The sequence below is a fragment of the Urocitellus parryii genome, chromosome 3, assembly GCF_045843805.1.
Source record: "Urocitellus parryii isolate mUroPar1 chromosome 3, mUroPar1.hap1, whole genome shotgun sequence".
NCBI lineage: Eukaryota > Metazoa > Chordata > Mammalia > Rodentia > Sciuridae > Urocitellus > Urocitellus parryii.
In genome coordinates, this window is record NC_135533.1 from 101,754,061 (window position 1) to 101,769,340 (window position 15,280).

At 45.2% G+C, this 15,280-nt stretch overlaps 1 protein-coding gene across 1 annotated transcript; it reads right to left on the bottom strand.

Annotated features, from left to right (window-relative positions):
• Positions 1 to 1,498: 1,498 nt before the first annotated feature.
• On the bottom strand, positions 1,499 to 9,801 carry Igfbp3 (insulin like growth factor binding protein 3). The gene is made up of 5 exons (XM_026399467.2): positions 9,279 to 9,801; positions 5,453 to 5,679; positions 4,905 to 5,024; positions 3,834 to 3,974; positions 1,499 to 2,934 (listed from the first exon to the last, which is right to left on the bottom strand). The coding sequence occupies exons 1-4, from the start codon at positions 9,685 to 9,687 to the stop codon at positions 3,849 to 3,851; spliced, it is 882 nt and encodes a 293-aa protein (XP_026255252.1). The 5' UTR covers positions 9,688 to 9,801; the 3' UTR covers positions 1,499 to 2,934; positions 3,834 to 3,848.
• Between the last annotated feature and the right edge of the window lie 5,479 nt (positions 9,802 to 15,280).

Genomic DNA, 15,280 nt, shown 5'->3' on the forward strand with positions numbered 1-15,280 from the left:
AGGCAGGAAAAAAGGTGCAAATTCTTTCTTCCTCTGTTAAGACCTTCAATGGATTAGATGATGCCCAATCATATAACCTGCTTTATTGAACTCACAGATTCAAATCCTCCTGTCATCTGGAGACAGTTGCAGACATACCCTTAAATGACATTTCATCTGGACACTTCAGTCAAGCTGATGCATAGACTGACCATCACAAGTATGAAAGTAGCAGAGGCTAGAGGTTAAGGAGTGAGAACAAGGAAGCCACTAACTTGTGTGCCTTCCAGAGAGGAAAGCCCTGTGGACTTCTAAAGAACCATCATTGGATGGATGGTGCACACCTGTAATCCCAGAAACTTGGGAAAATGAGGCAGGAGGATTGACTGTGAGTTTGACCGTGTCTAAAAAAAAAAAAAAAAAAAAAAGAAAGAAAGAAAGAAAAAAGAACTGGGAATATAGTTCCTTATTCAATACCAAGTACTTGGGAGCAGAGAGAAAAAGCATAATTACGTGGCTCTTACCTCTGTAGTGGCAATGAAGGCCCTGCCAAACTCCTGCCCTGGATCCCTAGATGCCTGGCCTGCTGCAAAGGTATACTCCATGGTCTCTGAGTCTCTCCCACCCCCAGGTGAGCTCACTCTGTTTACTGGCTCCCTCCATTTTTGCAGCTTTGCAAGCTTAGCACCCCAGGGTGTCGGCATCTTCATTTTTCTCTGGTTTCTCACATGATCAACTCCATGGCTACACTCCACACTCCCAAACCTCTGAACACCCCCAGAACCAAATTTTTGCTCACTATGTACAACTCTGACTTTGGAACCATTTTAGATGTTTTATTGACAGATCAGACATGGCTTTGAACAGCTGATTCCTTGATGTGCAGCTTGTCCTCCAATGCCCTAAAGTTGAGGGCTCAGTACATTTCTTCAAGTTGCTCTGTGACAAGAGACAATTGTTCCAAGGCTGCAAACAGGGGACTGAGATCTCAGAACCCCTCCTAGCATCTCTTGGGGACCCTCCTCTTCTTCCTGCCTCTGTCCATTTTGTCCCTCCAAGGAGACCATTGGTAAAAGAGCCGCAGGAAAAGGACATGGGGCTGGTTGGGGGAGTGTCTTTCTCATATGTCGGCCTGCATGGCTTAGGGAGGCTGCTTTTAAGACAATACAGGGCACAATCCCAAAATACAAGAACCAGAAATCCACAGACCACATCTGCTGACCTCTTTGACCTTCCCACACAGTGACAGCCACTATCACAACCTCCCAGAACTGGACATTCTTTCAGATGTGGCCCAGTGCTAAATGGACGCCAATGAAGGCCAGTGGAGCTCTCTTGATGGGGTCTTTTGTTAGCCATGGAGACAGAGCAACATGTTTAAGAAGTCTTCTACTGAGTCTAGAATAGTCTACCCTCTCAAGAGTCATTTCTATCATGATGCAAAATCTGGAGGCGGTCAATAACAAGGGGAAGAAGGTATTTTTTTTTTAAATGGTAAAAACTTTATTTACTATTTATAAATACATTGCAAGACAAACTTTTCAAAAATACTTTTTCTCCCCAAAAACTTAATTAAAAAAATAAAGAAAAGCTAATAGGTAGGCAGAATGTCTTGAGACCCCTTTGTGTTCTCAAGGAGAGATCTGTGCAGTGTGCATCCACCCCCAGGACCATGGCAGGCAGGGCAGAGTCCCTCTGCCCATCTTTGCCAGACCTCCATGGTTTGGCCTTGGGGGGAACAGCCCGGCCTCTGGACCCGAGCTCTTTTCCTCGGTCATGGCCGTGGTTAAATCATCTAGTATCTCTAACATTTTATCTAGGATTATCTAGTACAGATCCTATTATATTTGGGCTATGTTGTATACAATGTTAACAATTATTAAGAATGTATTTTTTTTTTCTGAATATATGTGTTAATTATAAAGAAAGTAGGAGAACTCCAAGTTCAACAAACACAGGTTGAGTCTCTATGTGTTCCCAGTGTCCTTGATAGGCTCCCCAACAAGCCGTTCATCTTTCCCGTCTACAGAGTATTTTTATTTTTTACCTTGTACCAAGAAGGATAAAGAGATAACAATAAAACTCTCCTCAAAAATAAATTTTGTTTTGAGGAATTCACCTAGAAAACACTATTTTCTGCAGTCATCCAAAGAATCCTGTCATTGTTTATGATGCTGTTGAACACGGAGGCTGAGGCTCACCACCCTTGCCCTTCCTGCCTTACGGGGGCCACAGCAATGGCCATCCTGGGCCTTCCACTGGGCCACATCTTCAGGAAGCTGCCTGACAAAGGAGGGTCAAAAATACCTGCCTTTATAGGTTCCCAGAGTTCCCTAGAGCATTCTTGGTCATTTTTTTTTTAAAGATTCCACTTTATACTCTGCAATAGTTCCCAAGCAGATATGGTCACTGGCAGAGAGTAAGCAATGATCTTCATGATTGAGGGACCAGGCCTTTGACTCAAAGATGGCAACACAGAGGGATGTGAGCCTCAGGAGGATGCGCCAGGATGTCCAGGTGACTGGGGTTTAGGGGTTTTCCTACTCTTGAGGGTGGGGATGAAGTGTGTTCTCTACATTAAGCAACACAGCCACCACAGTCTTGAAGTCGGAGGGTCGGCCGCCTCAGCAAACACACGGTGAAAATTCCAGGTGGGGAGAAGTCCACAGCCTTGTGCATGAGCGTGTGAGTACTTTTATAGGCAGCAACAGAGAAATTCAAACTGTTTTTCGCTGACTACTGGAAAGTGGAAAGATGCTCAAGTTTACCATTTAAAGGAACCATAGGCATTTCAAAAAAAAAAAAAAAAAAAACCTGTCTAAACTTTGGTTTTCTATTTTTTTTTTTTAAATCAGTTCACCACAAAAGAAATATAAATGGAGGCTGTAGCCAGCTGCTGATCATGTCGTTGGCAGTCTGTTGTGCAAAATAAGGCGTATTTGAGCTCCACATTAACTGAAACAAAAAGAAAAGAAATATGTTGGTATAATCACCTGAAAAACTAAGAGGGTACAACTCTTGCTTGGGGATTTGCAAACACAGGCCCCAGATAAATGGTGTTGTGGTGTATGCAGTGGACTGGGGTCAACTTGCTACCTTTCAAGAAAGCAAAGAACACTATAAGTTGCTCAGAGTTGGAAAATGTTAACCCTAACATTAGAATGATTACTTTTCTAACTTCCAAGGGAAAAAAATAAACTAACTAAACATAAAACTTTCTACTGCTTTCTAAATGTCTTGAGGAGATAAAAACAATACATTTATTCCTATTTCCCCCCACAAGGACTCTCTTACTTATTAAAAGAAAAAAGAATATCAAATAGCATTCTTCAAAATGATGGCTTAAAATTCCAATTTCATATTAAACAAGTTTTCTTAAAGTTATATTAACCACAGACTGAGAATATTCACAGTATATTTATAGGAAAAAAAAATTAGCCACATCTTTAATTTAGAAACTGGGGTCTTTAACAAGTTCTTGTGGATGAAAACAGTTTCCCTGATGTGAAGATAAAGAATCATCAGACTTCCAAGGAGAAAGCTTCACTTTGAAAAGCCTTCACGCTGTGCATGGGTCGAAGATTTCATGTTGTAGACTATTTAAAATAAAGCACAGTGTCTGAGACCACCCTGGTTCTGGCCTTTCTCCCTGTGTTGTTGGTTGGGTTGGCCTGATCTGTCCCCTTGCCTTTCTCTCTCTGGGCCTGGCTGTAGCTCCTGGGTGTAGTTGCAGTGAACCTGAGCAAGAGCCAGTGATTATGCTCAGCTCTCATTATCCCACCACTCCCAGGAAGAGGAGCCCTAGGGCCAGGGATGCTAAGGCCCCCATAGCCCCACCCAGTCCCTGGGCTTACATGGTGTAGTGGAGTCTACTGGCTCTGCATGCTGAGGCAATGCACGTCGTCCTTCCCCTTGGTGTCATAGCCCGGGAGGGGCTGCCCGTATTTGTCCACACACCAGCAGAAGCCCCGCTTTCTGCCTTTGGAAGGACGGCACTGAGGGAAGGAAAGAGAAGACAGACATGAACAACCTGGGCAAGTCAATAACAAGGGCACAAGGTGGCTTTCCCTGTATGGCTCTGCTGGGTTGAGAAAGCATAACAGAATTTTTGGCCAAGACTCCCACAGAGTCACTTGTGTGGGGGGTGGCCGTGTACATGTCTATGTGCACGTGTGTGCAGCATAACCTCTCCATGAGAACAGGAGAGATGAGTATGTTCCTTCTGCCTTGAGGATAACAGACTGACTCTGAGCCCCAGCCCAGCATTACACAGGGTACCTTCTCAGTATAAATCTGCTGAATGGATGATTGGCAGAAAATGAGTGTGTGAATAAGGGCCCAAGTGCAATAGCTATGGAAGAATACAAGTTCTCTGACGTGGCTGCTATGACAAACACTATGACAAACATGACCATGCTATGGCCAGTTCTGCTTGCTTAGGTCTTCTGAGATCCATGGTGTGCCATAGAGGTATACTTATTTTGGTTCAACTACATCTAAAATTTGTTAATCCTTTTATAGCTTGTCACCACCAGGAAGGTGTCAATACCAGATCTTATATCCTCATGTTAGAAATTCACCACCGTAGTTATTCGGAATGTCACTCCATGATGCAATATTAACAAATGTGTTAGTGTGTCCCTTTACAATTTATAAAGGGCTCCTCCATGTATCTTCTGGGTGAGTAGTTAAAACAGACAGTAAAACGTAGTGTTGGATCTGGACTCAACCCTCACTTAGAGCACCAAGCCAAAGTTCCCCTTAGTGCCATCTCCTGAGATTGACTCCAAGTCACAGTGCCAGTGCCACATGGCTTAGAGTTAGAACTATGGCCAGAAAAACCTGGGGGTTGACCTGAGGCCAATTTCTTCTCTGAGCCAACAGAGAAGAGGAGAGGAAGAAAATATGCAGAGGCCCTTACTCACCTGCTTTTTCTTATAAAATCCCTTCTTGTCACAGTTTGGGATGTGCACGCCCCTGGGACTGAGCACATTGAGGAACTTCAGGTGATTCAATGTGTCCTCCATTTCTCTACGGCAGGGACCCTGTGGATTAGAAAGTACCAGAAATACAGGGGCATGGTTATTGCTTTAAAATCCTATTATGTAGTATAATAATCTCACAGCCATCCCAGGAGGGTCCTATAATATACATCCCTTCAGTACCTCTTGAATAGGTTAGCAAGAAAGTCCCATGAAGAAGTTAATCATTGCTCCCCCTTTTTTTTAATCCCCAGAATATGACATAGAACCTGGCAGAGGTCCAAAGACAGTACCCAGTGAATAAAATAAAACCATCTTTATGAGAATCTCTCTGTGCAGAGGTTAAAGGGCACACCGCACATTTTATAAGTGCTAGGAGGGGTGCAAGGCTGCCCACATGTCCAGAACCATTAGGACTTGTCATGTGAAGACAGCCCTCATGGATCTTGGTAGGTGTCCCCTCTCCTGGCTTTAAGAGGAAAGGTTCTCACATATTCTGTCTCCCGCTTGGACTCAGAGGAGAAATTCTGGGTGTCTGTGCTTTGTGACTCATAGTCCACTTTGTAGCGCTGGCTATCCTTGGCATGTCCCTTCTTGATGACATCCATTTTGTTATGGGGGGGATGGAACTTGGAGTCGGTCACCCTGTGTGTGCTGGGGACTGCCTGGCTTTCCACACTTCCAGTGCTGCGGTCCTCCTCGGATTCACTAGCATTTCCTAGAAAAGCACAGGGGAGAGAAAGATATGATTACTGTTGATATGGAACAATAGTCTTCAAAATCTTGCTATTACAATCAGGTCTCATCTAAATGGCAAAGTTATTCGACCATTCCAAATAAATTAAAAAAAAAAAACCGTACTGTGGTTGCTTTACCTCAAGAGACAATCTGTTTAAAAGTCAGCTGGCCATGTGCTTTTTCTATGTAGCTGCAACTGAAAGTGGGAAATGCTTTATCAAGTGCCCTCAAAGACTTAGACTCCAAAGCAGCAGTGTTCTATGTGTCCAGCAGGGGGCGAATATACACCACAGAAGTTGCTGCAGAGCTGATTAGAAATCTCTCAGGCAGCTTTAAGTATGGTTTCCTCCTCCTGGGAGCAGTGACTACTCCAGGATCTGGGGGAAAAGTTACATTCTCTACCCCAGAAAAAATGGATGGTGGCATAAGACTGGGTGTGAACAAGTCCTCCTGGGAATTCTCAAATTCATTCCAGTTTGACTAGCACTGTCTTCTACTTTGCCAGTGCTATAAACTTTTTGTCCAGCTCTGATGGGAAAATAATTCTACCTACAACAAAGGGTCTTGCTGCAGGACCCAGCATCACACAGACAAATTGGGGCCTTGTTTCCCATCTGTCCCATCTCTAAAACTCAAGGTCCACACTGACCCTGTGCTTCTCCAAGGGCACATTATTAGGTGAGTCCTCTGCACCGGTCAGCACAGCCTGTCAGCACAGCATCACCAGAGTTGCAGATGGCACCAAAGCCCCACTCAAAGTGCCAAAGAGTGTTCATTCCTTGGGGTCGGTGGGTATGAAGGAGAAAGCCACCTCTGGAAAACTCCCCTTTTATAATTAAAAATGCTAATGAAGAAAGCTCGATAATTGACAAGGTTGCTGGAATGTTAACAGTTTAACTGAAACTTCAGGTATATGACTAAATGGGTGCTGGATGTATAGTCAGAATCCTTAACTCTATCCCTTTCCAGAAATGGACTTGAAATGCTTTCAAGCTGGTTGTATGGTGGGTATACAGCTCTGATCCCCAAGGGGTTTCAGTTTTAGCTGCAGGTGATTGTCATGGAATTCCTTTACTTCCACAATCAGAACCTTAATGCTTCCCCTTGTCAGGGCGCTGGTCATTGTCCAACTGGTTCAGAATCCATTACTTTTTCTTGCCTCCAGGGGATATGCCCAGCTGTGGAGACTGGGAAGCAGCCATAGCCTCTAGCTCTTGGCTCAGAGGAGCAAAAGCCTAGTTCCCTGAAAACTACCAGAGGGGTGAAATAATTGGGCTGCAGACACTCTGCTCTGTCCTCCCACTAGCAGGCTAATGGGGAGATTTGGGGGGAACCCCCTCTCCTCCCTGGGGCTCAGTGTCACCTACCCAACAGCTCCTGGAGGTCCCCAAGGTGTTTAGTGCCTTGGGAAGTAAAATTTCCCAGGGTCTAGTTCAGGATTTGACAGAAAAGTTTCATAATTGATCGATTTAGTTTCAATGTCCTTTATTTTTTTTTTTTTTTTTTTTTTTTTTTTTTTTTTTTTAAAGAGAGAGTGAGAGAGGAGAGAGAGAGAGAGAGAGAGAGAGAATTTTTTTTTTTTAATATTTATTTTTTAGTTCTCGGCGGACACAACATCCCCGTTGGCATGTGGTGCTGAGGATCGAACCCGGGCCGCACGCATGCCAGGCGAGCGCGCTACCGCTGAGCCACATCTCCAGCCCCTTCAATGTCCTTTAATCTTAGTTGTTTCTTTTTCCTTTTCCAAGGGAGTACTGGGACAATGGAAATGCTAAGGATATGTAAATAAACATATTTGCATTTCTTTTCCAAGAAACCTGAGTAATTTCTTAAACTTCCTCTGTTTCTTTTAATGCTTAGACTGCAGACTAGAGCCTGAAAACAGTTCTATTTAAGCAAGAGAATTATGACTTTCAACTATTACATGACTTTACTTTTTCCAAAATTAATTTTAGAAGTCACTGAGTTTTTAAAAAAATAATTTTATAAGACCCCACATCAACCAACAGATAGATACTATACAGCTGTAAAGGTGAAATCATAATGATCATTAAAGCCTAACTAAAAAGGACATTGTTTCTAAGCACTTCTAAGATAACTTTTTGAATACCCCCAAATGTACTAGAACAATAAGGTCCACAATCAAATGACGTAACATTGTTATGAGAGAAGAGCATTCAGAGACTTTAACAATTGGCTAGAGCCAGTGTGACCACTGGAATCTTGCCTTTCCTCTAATCGGGTTCCTTAGGGATGAATAAAGCCAGCCTTGACCATCAAGGGAATAGCTTCATCCAAGAGTGTAACTCTACAACTACAGAAATTACAAAGGGACTGTACATTTTGCTAATCCAGGATGGGGGCTTGCCCAGCACCATCTGTCCAGCATGATGGGGGGGGGGTGGAGTTGGGGGACTAGGGTGAGAGGAATTCTCCCTGCCTTCAGCTGTGCAGGGCAGGAACTTTCCTCACATAACTAAGCAAGACTGGCTAAGCATGCTTAAAATTTAGAACAGCTGCCAAATCCATTTAAAAAATTTTTTTTTTAAGGGAACAATGTGATGTCCTTAAACAGAGTTGCTGCCGCCTGCCTGGTAGTGGCTGAGCCAAAAGGGGGAACTGCCAAAGATTTGCATTTTTCCTCCTTTGGAGGCTCCCTTCAATTGTACCTCATTCCTTCCTCTTTGCATTAAGAAGAGAAACAGTCCTCTGGTTTCAACTCCCTTCTCAGTTGTTGAAATCCTCTGGGTCTGTACTCCCCGCAGCACCAACACCTTTGCTTTTGTCTGACCGCCTCCCCGGCTCAGGATGTGATAGGATGTACAGAGTTATGATACTGAAAGTCTCAAATGAGGGTCAAACCTATAAGACTGCTTCCCCTGGGTGACCTTGAGATGTTACTTCTTTTTGAACTTCAGGTTTTCCAACCACAATCCCATCTCAGTCGTTTTCAGACACAAGAAGGCATGACATTGCTTTTCAAGCCAAAGAGTATGCAAATGTTAGTATTTTTAGACAGGTATCTTCCTAGACTTTCCTGCCCAGCTCCCCAGATCCAAATCCACCCCAGTGTTCCTGCCTCCGAGCCTTTCTACTTTGTGGGGAATGAAAGCCGAGTCCCAGAGCTGGGCTACATAATACACACCTGCTTCTCCGCATTGGGAAAGGAGAATCTCCGGAGTTTAGGACCTTTCTTTCCTTTTTATCGACGTGTTGGGAAACCGAACCGAACTCACGCATGATGGGCATAGCGCTCTGCCACTGAGCTACATTCCCAGCCCCAGGCTCTTTCCACAGACAGCCAATTTTGGTGTCCACTTTCCACGCCAATGAAACCTACCCAGTTTCACTGAAAGCGCTTTTACCAGAACTCTGCACTATGAGACCGAAGCAAGTCTCTAGGTTGGCTGCGGAGGGTACCTCTAGCGAGCGCCTTCGTCTCCCGGAGCCCCAGTTTCCCCACTACCACCTTCTGGATGAGAAGTGCGGAGTTTCCCATAGCAGCACATCCTGTTCCCCCCAGCCATTCGCATCGGGTCCCTGCTGTTGCGCGCGGTGCGCCTGGCCCTGGCAGCTCACCTGGAGAGGATGGTGCCGGCAGCAGGTAGGCGCGCAGACGGCCAGCGGCGCTGGCATTAGCGCAGAACCCGCGGCCGTCCAGCAGCGCCTGCAGCGGGCGCGGCTCTCCGGGCGGCGGCTGGCAGCGGAGACCGGCGCCACAGCGCTCAGTGTAGACGCCGCACGGCTGGCCCTCGCGCAGCGCGCACGTCATGCAGCAGCCACAGCCTGGCTCGCGCACCAGCTCGGCGCACGCGGGCGCTGTGGGCGGAGGCGCGCACTGGGCCAGCGCACGCGCATCGCATGGCTCACAGCGCACAACGGGGCCCGCGCCTACCGCGCCAGCGCCTGCCCGCGCCACTGGCGGTCCGCGGAGCAGGGTCAGTGCGGTCAGCGCAGTGGCCCAGAGTGCGGGGCGCGCCCGATGCATGGCGCCCACCGCGAGGGCCTGATGCTCAATAAGCCGGAACACACGGGGATTGGGCGACAGAAAGTGGTGCGAGGCTGTGGGATCTGAGCAAGCAAATGCAGGTCCTCTGCACCTAGCCGCAGCGCTCGCATCTGGGCAGCCTAGGCGCACCAGCTGCTATATAGGAGAAGGGGTGGCCGAGGACACGCCCCGGAACGGCGCGCCCAGGAGTCGGAGGGGGGCGGGCCGGCGCGAGCACGACTCCGGGGGCCCGCGCCTCACCCTTTACAGCGGGGCCCAAGTGCGGGGGCGCGCATCATGTGGTTCGCACCGACACCTGCTCCCGTCACCCGTGTCCGGCGCCAAAGCCATCCGGTTGCTCACGGGAACCACGGTACCCCTGGCTACACAGCCACCTGGGCACCTCAGGCTACTGCAGTGCCTCGGTCACTTCAGTAGTTCCCAGCCAACTCGGCGCCCCCGACGCCCTTCCCCCCTCCACCTCGGTATTGAGGTTGCCCCGCGGCAAACAGATGTCAGGGAAACTGGCAAGCTTCGCTCTTCACTTTTCGCTCTTTGCTTTGCAAAGCTTTCTAAAATTTAAATCCTGTGTAGGGCATGTTGTGGGACATTTCTGAATGAGAATACCTGATTCACTTCGGGGTCTCTGGCAGCTAAAGCGCTGCCGGGTTTAATCTGCACCCGCTGGGCCATTCGAACCCCCGGGGAGCCATAAATACGTGCTTTGCAGAAGCTCAGGAGGCCTTCACCGGTTTACAAGCTTGCTTCTCAAAGCAGACACGACTCACACTTGCTCCTTTGCTGCAAGTCCTCAGCAGAGTGGGCTGGCAGCGAATTCGACTTTAAGAGAAGGGATTCGAAGATTTTAAATCCCAACAGTTTTTCTTGCTTTGTGTTTCATTACGTTTTCAAATAGAGTTTATATCTGCGACCAAAGAACTAAAGGTACTAAAGAGAGCTTTGCTGAAACGAAATTAATAACCAAGTAGTCCTTAAAATTGGTAATTTTGACACTCATCTTTTTGAAGGTTTGTTTGTATCCCTGTACGTTCAAATGGGCACAGGGATTCTCGCTAATCTGCGCAATCTGAACACTTCGCAGTAGATTTTAAATTCGTGGCGCAGTCGCGCCCTTGAGGTCTTTGGGACTGCTGTCTGCTTTCTCTCCAGCGCGCGACTCTCTGGTGTTGTCTGCGCGCTCCTTCAGTAGATGACCAACAGAGGACGCTAGTTGTCCAGGATTGGACTGAGAAACTTTTTGTGTCTCTTTCATAAAGTTTATGGATGAACAGTGGGAATAAGTGAGACCACCACAGGGAACATTCCTAAGTGTTGTTGAAATTGTGTACTTACATCAGGAGCTGGATAGTAGTTTTAGAGGAGACCTGTGTGCAGTTTGCAGCAGGAATAGCAAACCAGGACCTCTTTTCCTGCCCCCTCCAGCATGCAGTTTCAGGTGAAGTTAGCATTCATCCACCCATTTCCCTCTGTTCCTCTCCCTCTCTCCCTCACTCACTTACTCCCTCACTCCCTTCCCCTCCCTTCCCTCTCCCTCTGTTTACCTCCTTTCCCTTTCTGTCTCTATCTATATACAAGCATACATTTATCTTTTGTAAATATATAGCCACTTTTTAGAATGGGAACATAATTTAGTTCCTCTTTTCCATGGCAAATAGATAAACAATATTCTATCTTTTGGCCTTTACAAAGGAAAAGAGACCAAAGACAAGAAGTGTATCTATGGCAGTCCCACCAATACACAACACCTTCATTTTCTTATTAGCTCTTCTCCCACTGTGCTCAGGCTGTGGCCCAACCCTGTTTACAATAAACTGTGCCACAATTGTCACTTGCTATTTCCTTTCTCCTATCACTCCTTTGTAGCTGCATAGTATCTGCTGTGATACCCAAGAATAGGGGCTGATTTCATTGGAAAATTAAAGGAAACAAAACAAATCCCTTAGTTACATTTGTTCCTTAAATAACCACAGAGACCTTGACTTTGAAAGTAGAGCTGGATTTTGTATCAAAAAAGATTTTTGAAGTCCCCGGCCTGTACATGAAGCCATTCTGGTCACTGGTAGTGTAGCAATTTTGCCCAGATTTATCATCTGGCTAGTGGGCAGGGGACACTCAGAAGGAATGTCTTTTGGGAGAGGATAAAAATAAATCTTTGCCCTTGGTTCTCCTTCATTTTTAATTAACAAAGAACCCTGCCATTGCTTTGCAGTTTGAGAAATGGGTGCTTGTTCCAAGCAAGACTCCTAGGGGGCGCCAGAGCGCCAGGAGTCCACCCAAGCTTGTGGATTCCGGAGAAGCAAACTGTTAAATTACAACTTTCAAAGGATATATTCCTATAACAATGTTTTATATAGACTGTCATCACTTTTATCTTGAAATCTTGCAACAGCAGAGTAAATCCGTGGTAATGACGTGAGGAGAATTGTGTTTTAATATTTAGCCATTTTTATTTGACAAACTGCAGGGGAAGAAACCCCCCAGAATGTAATTGTTGCAGGAAGGATTTGGATGGGATAAAACTCAATTTTGTGACATGCTAGTTAATTTTGTCAAACTTTCAATTAACTTGGTGTTTGTGGTTATAAACATAATCTAGTATATTTAGTGGGAAAGATGTTTTTCCCCTTCTTAAAGGTACTTGGCATACAATTGCTGATAATTGTGAAATAGTATATAACCATCAGAGTAACAGGAGGCTGAATATATTTCTTTGCACTAATCCAACCCAGTGGACCCAATTATAATTAGTGATTCCTGGGGCCACCCTGCTTATCTTACATAGCTGACATAAACACCTCATTTTATTTCATTTTTATTTAGCCCACTCTGCTGCTAATGGACAGCTTGTCAGTGATGAGTCTGGCCTCCTTTCTTCTCTTCTACTCAGGCTCTGGCTTTATAAGCAACCTTTAGGCTTCAGTTCTTAGGCACTGCCCACAGCAAGTACCATCTTCCCTTGTCCCCAGAGATGAGGCTGTGAGGCTTATAGACTATCACTAGATTCAGAATAAAAAGATCCAAACTTCTTGGGGCAAATGACATTTATGATCCAATTTTCAGGACTTGTGTCACAGCCCAAGGCTTGAGAATTTCCCCCAGGGTAAGTATGAATGGGGAAAGGCTGGTTGAGCCTTCCAGAATTATATATTCTGGGCTTGGAGATACTTTTGAGACCATCGATTGTGAACAACACTCCTGCTAACACTGCAAATGACTGTTACCCACAAATGGTAATTGAATATTTTCATGTGCCAGTTACATGGCTTTGGAGGCTGTAACAGAGAGACTCATCAGGGACCAAAACATGGTGGGCAATGTGACCATGGGGAGAACAGAGGAGTTTCCCGAATACATTTGTAACCGAGCAGAGGAATGGCAAACCTGCCCAATGTATAGGAAAAGCTTCCAAGGGGTGATGGTATTTGAGTTGGGTCTTAAATGATGTGTGAGAGGACAGCTGAGGGAGTCAGGCAGGAGGAAGAGTGTGTGCATGTGAATCCAAGGAGAATTGCTCTTTGTGTTGGAAGGATGAGGGAGAGGGCTCAGAAGGAACAGTGTGGACATCAGCACGTGTGTTTTGAGGAAGAAATAATACTGAAGGATGGAAGTGGAGAGAAGGTAACTGGATAAAGTGGACTGGAAAAGGTAGCACCTGTGGCATTGGAAGACCAAAGTCTAGAACTTGGGGCTCCTCAGACATAGTGTTGTTCATTTCATGCAACAATTTGGGGATGAACGATGGGCTCCTAGAGAAAAGCCTTAGGCATATTCTGAACAGAAGGCAAGCCTTCCTAGGACCCCGTACCTTGGAAGGGAGTTTCTCAGTATAGTCATGCCATATCATGGCCTCCCCCCACCTCCTCGCCAATAGTGCTTCTTTCCACCTGTGCACCCACGGCCATGCCAACGTTGCCAGAAATTTACATGGCAAGAGCTATAGCATCTGGTCATTCAAACAGAGGAAATGCCTATCTCTGTCTCACATTGTTATGATTTAGGTATGAGGAATCCCCCCAAAGCTTATGTTTGAGATAATGCAAGAATGTTCAGAGGTGAAACAATTAGATTATGAGAGCTATAACCCATTGGTTCATTGATAGAGATTAACTTGGTGGTAACTTTGGGCAGGTAGGATGTTACTGGAGGAGGTAGGTCACTGGGGTTGTGACTTTGGGATTTGTATTTTGTCCTTGGTGAGTGAAGCACTCCCTTACCCTCTGCTTCTTGATTGCCATGTCCTGAGATGCTTTCTTCCTCCACATCCTTCCCTTATGATGTTCTGTCTCAACTTGGGCCCAGAGCAGAGGAATTGACTGTCTATGGATTGTGACTTCTGAAATTGTTCTTGTCAGTTTCTTTTGGTCACAGTGATGAAAAATCTCACTAAAACAGAAATTGGTATTGAGAAGTGGAGTCCTTACTGTGACTAACCTGACCATGTGGTTCAGAAGCCTTTAGAGCTAGTTTGTGCAGGGGAAGAATTTTGAAAAGTTTAGAAATGCAAGCTGAAAAATCTTTATAACCTTGTAGGAATTGCTTAATGGGCAATTCTGGTGGGAGTTTACACCTGAATGCTGATAGGACTGTGGTCAGTAAAGACAGGGCTTATGAGGTTTCGGAGAAGAAGGAGGACTCTTTTGGAAATGGAATTAGAGGCCATTTGTGTTATGTTCTGACAAAGAATCTGTCTGCATTTTGTCCATGTCCTGAGATTTTCTGTGAGGTTGAATTTGAAGGTGATGGCTAATTAATCTGGTGGAGGGAATTTCACAGTAACACAACATTCAGGGAGTGGTACCTATATTGCTGGCAGCTTATAGCTAAGTTTACTATGATAGTCAGAAATAGAAAGCAGACATGAAAGATTTGAAAACTTGCAGTTTGGCCAGAAAAAGGCAAGTAAAACTGTGGCTAAAGAAGATATGATTGTTAGATTATAGCCACTTAAGAAATGCTAAATACTCAGAGATCATAGAAAAAATGGCCTGATCTTTTTATCTCAGGAACTGGCAAGATCACTCCCATCTCAAGTTCAATGGTATAAAAGTAAAAATTCCTTTGAGAACAGAATAGATGAAAACACATCCACCTGTTTGTCAAGGTTCAACCTTCAGGAATGATAAGATTTCGGACTGTGTTTATTCTCACCTGCTTGCTCAGTTTTCTTCTTACTAGCTTTCCGACAGAAACATGTTCTGCACCTTAATTCTAGGACTGACTAAGGCCACCAACTAGGACTTGAGGCAAGGACAGAACAATTCACTCTTAAACACAGTGTTGCCTAATGTGGGAAGTCAAAGTTTATTATTGTGTTCATTTAGTTACTTGAAGAAATCTTAAATTAGAGGTTTTATTCTCAAATGGATTTTAGCCCAGCCTGCATGCCTCCCAGATGCCTCTCTCCTTAGTTCAAATGTCAATTGGTTCATAATTGATGTTACTTCTGGCCATGATATATAGTCTTCAGATGGACCATGTGTATAAGAGATCCTTTCCCTGGCCAGAAATAAGAAATATTTTGGGGCGTTTTTTATTCTGCTTGTTTGCCCTTGGCATCAATATCCATCCTGTG

Bases quoted from the DNA above. Each gene is read 5' to 3' on its own strand.
- Igfbp3 (XM_026399467.2), bottom strand. From the start codon at position 9,687: ATGCATCGGGCGCGCCCCGCACTCTGGGCCACTGCGCTGACCGCACTG. The intron at 5,680-9,278 runs GTGAGCTGCCAG...GTGCTTTTCTAG, and splicing joins GCCGGCACCATCCTCTCCAG to GAAATGCTAGTGAATCCGAG. The intron at 3,975-4,904 runs GTGAGTAAGGGC...TCCTTCCCTCAG, and splicing joins GATTTTATAAGAAAAAGCAG to TGCCGTCCTTCCAAAGGCAG.